This window comes from Petaurus breviceps, unplaced genomic scaffold (assembly GCF_028583685.1).
Source record: "Petaurus breviceps papuanus isolate PSGF00001 unplaced genomic scaffold, PetGlider_PUasm1.0 577, whole genome shotgun sequence".
Classification (NCBI taxonomy): domain Eukaryota; kingdom Metazoa; phylum Chordata; class Mammalia; order Diprotodontia; family Petauridae; genus Petaurus; species Petaurus breviceps.
This window is the reverse complement of record NW_027186389.1, coordinates 29,971-42,760: the sequence shown is the minus strand read 5'-3', so window position 1 is coordinate 42,760 and position 12,790 is coordinate 29,971. Positions and strand designations below refer to the sequence as shown.

The window sequence follows — 12,790 nt, the reverse complement described above, 5'->3', positions numbered from 1 at the left end:
TTCTCAGAATTCAGTCGTCTTTAAGAAATGAGGGCTTGGGGCAGCTAGGTGGTGCAGTGAATAGAGCACCTGCCCTGGAGTCAGAAGGACCTGAGTTCAAATCCAGCCTCAGACACTTGACACAATTACTAGCTGTGTGACCTTGGGCAACTCACTTAATCCCAACTGACTTGCCTTCCACCCTCAAAAAAAAAAAAAAAAAGAAATGAGGGCCTTCTAGGCAGGTCCAGAGGACTGTTTAAAGGACCCCTGGAGAAAGCTCCATGTGGTACTTCCAGGAAGGAGAGACACTGTGGTATGGGGCACCAAGATGACTTTGAACTGGGTAGAAAATTAGCTCATTTTGTCCAGTTCACTTCTTGCCCGGGCTCTCCTCCCAACCCCCAGGATCTACCCTGGTATTGGGGGAAGTTATCAAGAAGGGCCTTTGTCTGCCTACCCCAGAGAGCAAAACTATAAGCACCAGGAGAAGCTGCCAAGAGACAAACTTAGGCTGAAGAGAAGGGCTGCTCCTAACAATTAGCTCCCTCCATAAACAGAATAGGCCAGCTTGGGAAATGGCACCAAGCAGGAGGTCGGGGATCAAGTGGACCACACGGCCTTCGAGGCCAGCCCACTTCTCAGCTTCTGTGATTCTGATTCTATCTTGAGTCCCCGACAAAGAAAGGTGGCAGGGACAGTTCAGGGCAGCCTGATGGAGCTCTCAGTTGTCAGTTACACTGGGCAGAGACCTTTGGTGTCAGACCAGGAAACAAGTATGTACTGTCTTTCAGGCCTGAGAAACTCTGGTCTCTAAGAACTGCTAACCCCTTAAAACACCATCAGCCATCTATCAAGGGAAGAAGCCAAGAGAGCTCAGGGTAATTCCACTCCACAAAGGCAGGGCCAGGGCACAAGCAAGCTGTCCTCACCCAGGAATACGAGGTTCCTATAGTTCTCCAGCGTCACCTCCTTGTACAGCTCCTTCTGAGAGGGATCCAGGTGTCTCCACTCCTCCCCAGAGAAGTCCACAGTCACATCCTTGAAGGACAGTGACTCCTGAAATGCCAAAGAACAAAAACATTTAGAGATGGAAGGAACTTTCGATATCCTTCAGTCAAACCTTTCTGTTTTGCGGAGAATGAAACGGAGACTCAGGGAGGGTAAGCCACTTGAGCACAGGTCCCCAGGATGGTGAGTGCCTGAGTTGTGAGAACAGGCTTTCCACATGGCACCTCCACCCCTTCACACTCTCCTCCAGAGAATGCTGAGTTCTTCATGCCAGCTGAAATGCCAATCCACAGATAGGTATCTCAGGGCCATGTGCTCCACAATCTCACTGGTACTGAATGCTCATCATTGCATTAAGGTAGCTGGAACAACTCAATGTCCAAGGGGCAGCAGACTTGGAAAGGCCTAAAACTGTCTGTGTCTATGCCCATCGCAATCCAGAAGAAGAAACAGGCTAATGAGGAAAAGTTACTGGGGCAAAGTCTCATGTTCAATCCAGGTCTCCTGACTGCAGTGCTCAGGTCTGAGGAGTCTTCATGCCTGTTGGCAGACAAGAGGGGAAGAAGACGTAGCAGAGACAAAGCAGCCCCAAGGAGGAAGCAGCCTGACTCCTCAAGGCAGCAGCACACGATGACAGGGAATCATGAAATCTGAGAGCTGGAAGAGAACTCAGAGGGAGTGCAGACCACAATGGGACCTGGACAGGCAAAGTCTCCACCAAGCCGCTGCCCCTCCTCTGCCAGAAGATCCCCAACAAAAGGGAGCTGCCTCCCTCCCCAGGCATCCTGCTCGGCCTACTTCAGTTCTGCACGGCTTTATTCCTGGTAAGAATTGCCATTCCCTGACGTCTGGCTCAGATCTAACTGTTGGGACTCCTGGAGAGGTCTGCCTTCCGGATCAAGCAGAAAGAGCTGCACCCTCTTTTTATGTAACAAATCCTCAAATACCTGAATATTGCTATGGAGATAGACTGTGGGGTCTGGAGTCAGAAAGAACCAAGTTCAAATCTGGCCTCTGATATTTACCAGCCTTGTAACCCTGAGTGAGTCACTTAAACAACTGCAAAATGGAGAAAATACAGCACATGCCTCTCTGAATTGTTCTATTAGATGAGATACAGTGCTCATCACAGAGTCTGGCCCAGGGCAGGTGCCCAACAAATGCTTTCTCTTTCCTTTTTTCTCCCCACCCCAGGTTAAATCTCTAGTTCTTTAAACCATTCCTCATAGCCCAAGGGGCATTGCCAAGTGCACAGGATAGCTGGATGATTTGGTGAAGAAAGGAGTGGATGCTAGGAGCGGAGGAGACAGACACCAGAGAAGGAAGAAGCTTCCAGGGGAAGTCTCTTGCCCATCAGTAGGCCCCCAACTCACCTGCGGTCCATCCAGAACGCAGCAAAGAGATGCTAACCCACTGGGTGACCTTGAAGGTCATTTCAAAAGGAAGAAATATGTATGAAAGTCTACTTAGCAAAGGGCTGAACCCTCAGAGAAGGAAGCAAGTACGATTATTTGCCATTGCTCTGTGTACAGGGGGCCCTTGTGTGACTCCATTTTGTTCTATGTTGATCATTTTGCTGTGTGGGACCCCTGCAGGTTCTCTTTAATCCCTTCTTTTCTCCTCTAATTGATACAAAAAGACTTAAAAGCTAAAAAAGAAGGGCTTCGTCTCTGGAATGTCTTTCTTCCTTATCTTTCTTTGTTCGTTTTTTTTAGAGGGGGAAGGCAAAGCAATTGGGGTTAAGTGACTTGCCCAAGGTCACACAGCTAGTAAGTGTCAAGTGTCTGAGGCTGTCTCTCTTCCTTATCTAAGCTGACAGGGGGTTCCCTTTGATTTAGTACAACTAGCTTCATTACCCTTGCTGAATTCAAGTCACATTGGCAGGCTGCACTACATTTGCACATAGTCAGGCAGTCAGCAGCATCTGTAGGCCTGGCACTTAGCAGGCATTATTTTTCATTACCTCATTGCTTGATTCAAGCTGTAAAAAGTAAAATTTAGGCTTGGTTGAAGGAGAGACCTAACAAAGAGAGCATCACAAGAGGGCTGCCCCAGAAGGGAATGGGCTTCCCCTCCACAGGGATCTTCAAAAACATGCTGGGTGTTTGAGAGATGGAATTCTCCTTCAGTTACGGGGTGAACTATAGGGCACCTAAGGTCCCCTTCTCTGACGCTGTGATTCTAAAATCCCATCCCACTCACCTGAGCTGGGGCTCTCAGGACCCCGGGGCCCATGTCCTCTTGCTCAATGCTGCGCTTGCTGGGGAGGACCAAATCCTCTGCAGGCTGAGCTGGGGAAGGAAAAGGCACCATGAGAGAGATCAGATCTCTTTGTGCCTCCTGGACAGGAGGTCGCCAAGCCCACCACCTCCCTAGGCTACCACACCCCAGCCAGCCAGGAGTCAGCGACTGGGAATGGAGGAGGGCAGGGGTCATGGTACCTGTAGCAGCTACCTGAGCCCTGGCCTGTTCTGACTGGGGCCCAGACACTGCCCCCAGGTTAGCTAATGCGCTGCAAGGGAACCAGACCTGGATTTTAACAGTGGTTCACACTTGCTTGCTGTGTGGCTATCCCTCAAAAGATACTCCATTTCCCGTCTCCATGGCCTGAATGTACGCCTCCTTCAAGAATCAGCTCAGGCACCACATCTGCACAGAGCCCTTCCTGATCCCCCTGACAACTCACCCTGTATCCATCTGGAGATACCTACAAGTCCCCAGACAGACTGGAAGCCTGTTGAGGGCAAGGACTGATTCACTATGTTCCCAGTGCTCACTGCACGGCCTGGCCCATAGAAAGTGCCGAGCCAAGGCATGTTGGCCGATGACTGAAATCCCAAACTGTCACCTGGGAAATGGTGAAAGGAGACTAAAGCTTTCAAGGCTCACTTCACAGGCGGAGGTGTGAATGCATCCTATAAACATTACTGCTGGACAGGAAAGCCAGCTGCAGTTTTTATTTCTGATGTGAACTGGTACCTATGATATGCCCTGAGGACAGAACTGGGGCAGAGACTCAAACCACAGAAGGAGGGAAAATCGGGGACCAGGCTCAGAAACTAAGGCGTCCTGTAAAGAACCCCACGGAGGCCTCTTTACCCCAAAACATCTTCCTGTGGAGATGAAGGTGCCAGATCAAAGGCGCAGGGCTAGCAGACCCCAGCTGGCCAGGCCTCCATGACTGCCAAGTTTAAGGTCCAGCTTAGGTGAGGCTGGGCAGTGCCAGCGGTAATGAAAGCTGGGAATTAGGTGTTTCACGTGAGCGGAGAGAGCTGCTAAGGGGGACTCCCTGGGTGCCAGCCCCCAGGCTGGGGCAGTGGGTTCCCTGGTGTAAAACAGCCAGTGTCTCCCATGAGGCTGGGCTGGGGTGGCTTGCCCCCTTTCTCTGTCTCCGCAGCACTGAGCACAGCCCGGCCAATGACACGCATTTAACAAATGCTTGTGGACCTGACAGGGGCAGGGGCAGAACTGGTCACCGGGACCTCCAGGTCCGGGGAAGGACGTTAGGCGGTGCCCGGGTCCGCGAGGGGAGGTGGGCACAGGGGACAAGACACAAGCGCTCAGCACTGGGGATATAGATAAGAGACCTGGCCCCCACTCGGGGGGCTTGCGGGCTGGCAGGAGACCACACACAAATGGGGGGGAGGTCCTAGGAGCGCCGAGGGCCCCGGGGAGGGGCTGCGAGGCCAGGGCTCCCCGGGCTCCCAGGCCCTGCCCTGCAGCGTTCCCCAAGGTCACCGAGAGCCCCGGCTGGCCCCCTCCCTTTCCCGGGGGGCGGGGGTCCAGGGACGCCCCTAAGGCTCTTCCGAGGGGGTCCAGCCCCGGCTCCCCTCTACCTCCTCCTCAGGGGGCCTCCTGTGAATGCACTGGCGGGGGGGGGCTGCAGGAGGGCCCCACAGCTCCGCCCTTAGGCCTGGGGGTCGGCGGGGGGGTGGGCAGCCTGACCCTGCCCTTCTCAGGGCGCCTGGGTCCCTTTGGGAGGGGTCAGGACTGGGGGACTATGAAAGCCTGGAATCCCTTGGGGGGGGGTAGTGGTCACTACTCGCTGGGATCCCCTTGGGGGAAAAGGGAACCCAGAATTATGGGTACTTTCGGGGCTCTGAGGACTCGGGACGTCTGGGTACAACCCACCCGGGAGCCCCTCCAGGAGACTCACCATTGGACTTCTGTGGACACAAGGTCACGTGGAAAAACGGAGGCGGAAGCGGCGTGCCTAAGTCGCGGGGCCTCCTGGGAGATGTAGTCCAAAAATTCTTTTTCGGTGCGGGGCCTCCTGGGAGACGTAACCTGGAATTGTCCTCTGCGCGGGGTCTCCTGGGAGTTGTAGTCCGGCATCGGCTTTGTCGCGGGGCCTCTTGGGAGATGTAGTCCGGCATCGGCTTTAGCGCGGGGCCTCTTGGGAGTTGTAGTCCGGCATTACCCCTGGGGAGAGGACAGGGGAGCTCGCTGGGCGCGCGGGGGGCTTCTGGCGGGCATGACTCTCGTCGATGATCTTCCCAAAGCCCAAGGGGAGAAGACAGGAACTCCAGTGTGGGGGCGGGAAATTTATCCGTTTGTGCTTACGACAAGCCCGCCGCGAAAGGCTGCATTTGAACCCAAGACAGAACAGCTACTAAGGTGGCAGAGCCTTATGGAAGAGCGGGTCGTGGGCGTTAGCACGTGGCGGGGGAGCCCTTAGCCCCATGGCGCCAGCGCGGGGGGCCCGGAAGTCAGCAGGCCATCTCCCGCCTCTGTGCCTTTGCCCCAGCAGCTCCGGGCCTTTTGCAGGTGAAAGGGAGGAAAGCCCCTCCCTCCCGGCTGCATCTCTGTCCGCACCGGCCTCTGTGGCTCGCCTAAGCGAGGGAAGGATTTCCTGAGCCAGTCTTGCCCTAGTTCCCAGGTGGGCTGAGCACAGAGGACCCGCGCACTGTCAGAGGAGGAAATGACGGGCTCACTCAATGCCTTGTGCCACACAAGCACAAAAATAGAGGCTCTGCCCTCGAGGAGCAACCATTGCAATTGGAGGAAGAAGGGAGCCGAACGGAGGGGGCGGGGAGGGAGCCTGGCTGGGGTGCGTTGGGGGCGCAGGCGCAGTGGAGCTGGCTGGTGGGCCGGCACCCAGCAGCGTGGCACCACGGGAGGTCTGTGCCGGATCAGCGCCGCCTTACGTTTCTGGTGCTGGGACGCTCCGGGGAGCCGAGCTCCCGCTCCCGCACCAGCGCCCAGCTGGGAGGATTGCCAGCGCCCGGGTCGTTTTGTTCGGTATTTCTTCCCTGTTGTACAAGGAGGATGTGGCTTTTTAAAGAATTGATCACCCCTCTTGGGATTCACCCCCCATAGAACTCCAGGCAGGAAATCTGGGGATAACTGAGGGGTCCCTCCTCATCCTGACTCTGGAAGCCGTGACCCAAGAGACGTTCCAGCGGATCGGGTGAGCGGTGATCCAGGGATGAGTGGAGAGGTGTTACAGTCCAGCTGCTGCGGAGATACGGAGATGAGGACTGCGATTGTGGCCTGGAAGAGGCAGGGTCAGAATGTCGGATTTCACCGGAACCCTGGCTTTGGACCCAAGGATGAAGCCCCCCCCGTTTTCCTTGGCCTCCCCCACCCTTTGTAGCTGAAATTAGAATGAAGGAGATGTGGTGTATGAGAAGGATGGTCTCTAGTATGACTCGGCCTCATGCTTCATGATGGAAGCTCCCCGTGCAGCCCCCCGTGCCCCTTAAGGAGAAACCCCAGACCCAGAGCTTGTGGAGAGGGTGCGAGATGGAGCTGTGAGAGTCTCCAGGCAAGGCCTATCAGTGTGATGGAGACCCCAGTTACCAGTCATTGGGACTTCCCATTCGAGCCCTGGGAACGTGCGTTCACAGGATCAGTGTTAGGGAGAGGTGATCAGGGCAATGAAGAGTGATGGATCTGATGTCCTGGCCCCAGCTCTGCTCTAGGAGCCTGTGTGACCTTAGCCAAGACACTTCACTCCTCTGGTCTCTTCCAGCTCTAAAATCTTATGAGATAAATCAGTGTAGTTTTTATCAATTCATAAAACAGTTGTTATGTGCCTGTTGTGGGCAAGCCCTCTGCTAGGCTGTAGGAGATACAAAGACAGAGGGAAAAGCAGACCTTGTCCTCGAAGACTGTAATAGGAGACGTAAAAGAAGTGCATGAATAAATAGGTCCAGTCCCCAACGCAGGCTCCCTAAGGAGCGACACTTGTTATCTGTCTTAGGTGGAGATGACTGGCTTCCAGCGGGATGAGGACAATAGGGAATTATAGTGGCCTCTAGAGCAGGATATAAGGGGGCAGATATGCTCTGCCCTAATTATGCCAGTTGTGGGGTGCCATACCCTCCAAGAGAATACCGAGATACCAAAGAAAGGGGCTTGTATGAGCTTGGTCATTAATAGGTTTTATTAGAGTCAATTGGGTTGTTAAGGGAGTTCACTCACAAGGTCAGTCGTCATGGATGGCACCAGGACAAGGTTGTTGGTTGTTGCTGTTTGTCTGTTTTCGAAGACAACTGTGGCATCAGGGAAATGATGCCATGACTTTGATTTGAATGAGGGAGGGCTGTGCAAGGTCACCAGCCTCACTTTCTCCTCCAGAGCATCTGGGTCAGTGACTAGATAGTCATTAGGATGACTGGAGATGATCCAGGATGCAGTGGGAGACCCTGGACTTTTTAGGCTAAGGCCTTTTCAATACTCACTTAGAGTGAGGTAACACCCCTTCAGTGAATAGGCCTCTTTAAGAAATGAGTCTTAAAATTAAAGGGAGGGTCCCTTTAATTAGGAAAAAAGAAAATAAAATCAAGGTGGGAGAGGAAGACCCTCAGGGTTAGTGTTCCAAAGAGAAACAGTTACCACTCACATTCATTGTAAGTGTGGAGGGCCCAAAATACAGCCATTAAGTGGAGCTTGGGAAGGAAACTATTGTGGTCCAGTTTATGAAGTTCTGAGTGAAGTGGGTTTAAGGTTTTGTGGAAGGAAGGAAGGGAGGGAGGGAGGGAGGGAAGGAAGGAAGGAAGGAAGGAAGGAAGGAAGGAAGGAAGGAAGGAAGGAAGGAAGGAAGGAAGGAAGGAAGGAAAGAAGGAAGGAAGGAAGGAAGGAGGAGGAAGTTAAGTGGGCATCAAGAGGAGGAGGAAAGGGAGAGGGAGAGGATGAGACAAAGTAACATTGTGGATTCCAACACCATCCCCTGCCAAGGTATTGTGTAGACACAGAACAGAGAAGGCATAGTACCAAGGATAGTCTAGGGTCATGTGCAAGGGTTCCCATGTTGGGAACATTGAGTTGGGTCTACTTTTTACTCAAGGTAGTTTACATTCTCTGTGAGGCTCGAGGTCATGTTCCCAGGCTCTGGCCACAACCGTACCCTCCACCCCTCATGACATGCTTATATAACTTTCTGATAGTATCTTCTACAAAGTTCCCTAAGTGATACATGAGTAGTTTTGTTAACATATAAGGGAGCAGAGGAGCCTATCAGTGAGTTACATTGTGGGTACAATCCACAACCACAGTACGAGCACAAGTGGGGAAACAACATGACCAATAAGGAATTTACCACAATTGTTCCAATTTTCTTCCATCCCACCCCTAGGGAGGTGAAGGAAGAATCAATAGCACTTGATTAGTGGCAGAACTGAATTTCTGAGCTTAATTCAACACAGGCCAGCTAAATTTCTGAAGTAAGTTTGGAGACAAACATGGCTTGGGTGATTTTACAACATATTGGGGGTGACACAGAATGGTATAAGAATCAATCACAAAGTGGAATCAGAATAATTTTATTTTCTCAATTTTCCCTTTTTTTCTCAATGGGAGATTTAGAATTTTTCCTGACAAGTTAATGTAAGAACCACAAGAATGACTGATTATAGTACAAGCCATAGTAAGAATATATAAAGCCATGGATCATTTTAGAAGGGAGATTTGCATAGATAGCTGAGAGAAATCAGTACATAGATACAGTAAGCAAAAAGCCAAAGTAGTACAATAACAACCATCAGCCCACTCTCAACTTAATCAACACATCTCATCTTGGATCTCATATGTACCATGTAGTTGTCTGTTCTCTGGAAACATCTTTTCTTGGTCATTCTGGTAATTAGTAATTAGCAAAAAAAATTTGCTTCTTTGGTTTCAAGTTACTTGTAGAGACTTTTTAGATGTTCCTTCTAAAATCTTTTACAAAACAGATCTCAATACAAGTTAGTATAGTCTCTCGAATTTTATTTCTCCAATAACTAGTTCATGTGCTGAAAACCAGCTGGAACCTTATGGTTCTGATCTTATCAACCAGGGGAACATCAAATTAGGAACCCATCATTCACATGAAATTTCAGATAATTTAGGTTTTATATGCACCATTAGAATCATTTACATTTGACATGTGAGTGCTGATCTTGTTGATTTCTCAAAAGTTTTCCAATCCAGTTAATTACATTTCCTTTAGGAGGATCAGATGCTATTGAGGATCTAATCCTATATATAAAAATATAGGTAACAACACTTTTGGTAGGTAGAGACTTTCCATTCCTAGGTTAATGGCTACAGAAATGAATCTTCTTACAAGGTACTGACTTTACTCCAATTGTAACAAAAGACCTTGGAGGGATGTATATTAAGTCATTAATTATCAATTGTAGACAGAGAACAGTATGTGCCAGAATATGGAGTAGAATATGTTTAGTTGCTAATCACATTCAAAAGAAATACATGTTACAAAACGTTATTCTCCACTAAGATGAATGATTGCAATAAAATTCTATTCTCTAAAATCAAAGAGAAGTGGTTTCTGACTTTTAACTTTATAAATGAATAGATTTATATCTTTGTCTCGCAAACTTTTTTACCTTTGTCCAATTACTTCCATAGCATTCTGAAAAAAAAATGAGATATTTCAGGGATTTAATTTTATATATGACTATGTAAGTATTAGCAGGTAGATGACAAAGCCCAAGTACTAATTTATTTAGTTATTTGGAATATGGAATGACTATATCCAGATTGAAAATAGTAAGATCTTATATACTTACATTGTACTCACATCTTCTGCTCACCACCTGCCCTGATCATAGAAATTTCCTATTAAAGGAAAAAGCATGGAAATGATCATAACAATGTAAAAACTGGTACTTCAGGCCTAAGCCTAAAGACGCAGACTGACTCAACACAAGTATGCCAGGATAAAGCATCTTTAGCTTTGTTTGATTCCAGGTAAGAGTCACAGTTGACAACCAATCATCCAGGAACAATTTCACCTCATAGCCAGACTCAGGTATAATCAGGTGGGAAACATTCTTGTTTAAAAGGCAATAACTCAATGGGGAAACTGAATCATGAGAGTCTTAACTTTGACTCTGCCAAGGTCTTTCTCTTGACCTTTTCCCAGATATAGACCTCCACCTCTGTTAGTTTAGGATCACACTTCCTCTGAGTGTCTTATGCCGTTTCTCTTGAATGGTAGATCACTGACTTAATGACTCATCAGATAACTATACTTAATTTTAAACATAAAACAACATCAGTTACAGTCCCAAGAACTTCTACCTCAAATGACAAGTAATTACACATAATCTATTACAAAAATGGTTAGTAGTCTCATATAATTTAGAGCAATGTTTCTGATTTCATCACAAATCAATATAAAAAGTTCTTTTTAAATTGAGCAGCATTTAATTTTAGTTTGTAAATTTGCCTAGATATCTAACTAGTTGTTCCAATCAAACTCAATTACTTTTTGGCTGTTTCCCAATTAATGCAAACTTTTTGTATAGGAAGAGAAAGAATTTTTTCTGAAAACTTACAGGGGTTCACATTCGTTAACAAGACACAGAGAGATTTGCCATCAGAATTTTTTTTTCATCTAAACTTTGTCACAATTACTGAGAGACACACAAACAGACTGAAAACTGTGAGACAGTGGCCTCAATATTAAAAATTACTTCTCCTTGCCTGTCTTACTAGATGTCTCCAGAGGCCAGGCTACTGTATGCACACATACAAATACATACAGCTTAAGATTTTTTTTTGCTCTTTGGAGGGGGGAAGGCAGGGCAATTGGGGTTAAATGACTTGCTCAAGATCACATGGCTAGTAAGTGGGTCAAGTGTCTGAGGCTGGATTTGAACTCAGGTCCTTCTGACTTCAGGGCAAGTGATCTATTCACTGCCACTTAGCTGCCTCCAAGAAATATTTACCCTCTTAAAACTGCACCTGTTTTGTTTCTTGAATATTCTTATCTGACATTTCCTTTATCAATCATACATCAAATAATATTCATTTACTGAGTTTTTCCTCTTCTGCCTCTCTCCTGTCCCTCTGATGCACATAATCAGAGAGGGGAAGGAGAAAAAAAGAGAAAGTGAGGGGAGAGAGACAGACACATACATATACAGAGAGAGAGTCCATTTTTTTTTCTTCTATCATAATTAGGGCAAATGCCATTTCAAGGTCTTTCTTAACAGTACTGAAAGTTCTTATCTTTTCATAGGCTGTAAATCTTCCATTAAGCAAGACAAATAGTTGGCCTCAAATGGGATTCTTTGCTACCCCTACCCTCCCTTGGAAACCTGTTGCAGCAGTCTTTTTGGCAAGTGTATATTTTGCATTTGAACACCGTGGCCAGACAATTGGAGTAGTGCTCTCTGAAGCAGAGTTTGAATGCTTGGCAGTTCAGCTTGAGAAAGGACCTCAGTGTCTGGTCCCTTATCCTTCCAGGTGATCTTCAGAATCTTCATAAGACAATTCAAATGGAAGCAATGCAGTTTTCTGGCATGACGCTGGTAAACTGTCCAAGTTTCATGGGCATACAACAATGAGGTCAGGGCAATGGCTCTCATACCTTCCTTTTGGTGCTATTTTATGGAGAACTCACACAGGGCAAGTGTTCACATGGTGGTCCGTAGAAGCGATAGAGGAACACCCCCAAGGTCTCTCTTAAGAACTTTGAAATTGATTGTGTGACATGGGAGACACTGGCACAGGACTGCTCAGCATGGCATGTCAACGTTAGAGAAGGTGCTGTGCTCTGTGAGCAAAGAAGAATTGAGGCAGCTCAAAGGAGACACAGGGTATGCAGATTTCGAGTATCCACCCCAAATGTTCACACAGACTATTCATACCCAACCTGTGGTAGAGCCTTCTGAACTAATACTGGTTTGCTCACCATAGCACCAACAATTAGGAATGTGACTTCCCAAGGTCTCACAGAGGGTTTTTCTGTTGTGTGTTAAGTGTCTGAGGCCGGAATTGAACTCAGTTCCTCCCGACTCCAGGGCTGGTGCTCTATTCGCTGTGCCACCTAACTGCCCTCTAATATTATTTTGTTCATTTTTCAAATGCTTTATTAACTTCTGATTTACATCATTCATTTCCTCCAGATTTTGAGTTACAAATTTTCTCCCCATTTTTCCCCTACCCAAAACCCCAAAATAGCAATCCCACAGGATATCACCTCTTCCAATCTGCTCTCTCCCATATCTTCTCCCATACCCCCTTCAACTTTTCCAGTAGGGCATGGTGAATCTCTATGCCCCAGTGCCTGTATATTATATAGTATTATATATAATACTATTATATATATATAACATTTGATTGTAAAATTTTGAATTCCAGATTCATTCCCTTCCTCCCTTGTCACCTTACTGGGAAGATAAGCAGTTCAGTATAGGTTATACATGTGTAGCTAATGCAAATCATTTTCATAGTAGATATATTGTAAAAGACTGACTATATTTTCCCTCCCTCCTATCCCATATCCCACTTGTCTAATATTATTTTTGACCAAGAATTTGAACATGTACAGAAATTTATACAA

The 12,790-nt window shown here is 47.8% G+C and overlaps 1 protein-coding gene across 1 annotated transcript in view; it reads right to left on the bottom strand.

Moving 5' to 3' along the window:
• LOC138173309 (zinc finger protein 721-like) overlaps positions 1–5,247 on the bottom strand; it is a 38,414-nt gene extending 33,167 nt beyond the window's left edge. The window contains exons 1-3 of the mRNA XM_069103286.1: positions 5,147–5,247; positions 3,193–3,281; positions 912–1,038 (exon numbers count right to left, since the gene is read on the bottom strand). Of these exons, the coding sequence (XP_068959387.1) occupies positions 912–1,038; positions 3,193–3,225 (160 nt within the window). The 5' untranslated portion in view covers positions 3,226–3,281; positions 5,147–5,247. The remainder of the gene's footprint in view (positions 1–911; positions 1,039–3,192; positions 3,282–5,146) is intronic.
• Between the last annotated feature and the right edge of the window lie 7,543 nt (positions 5,248–12,790).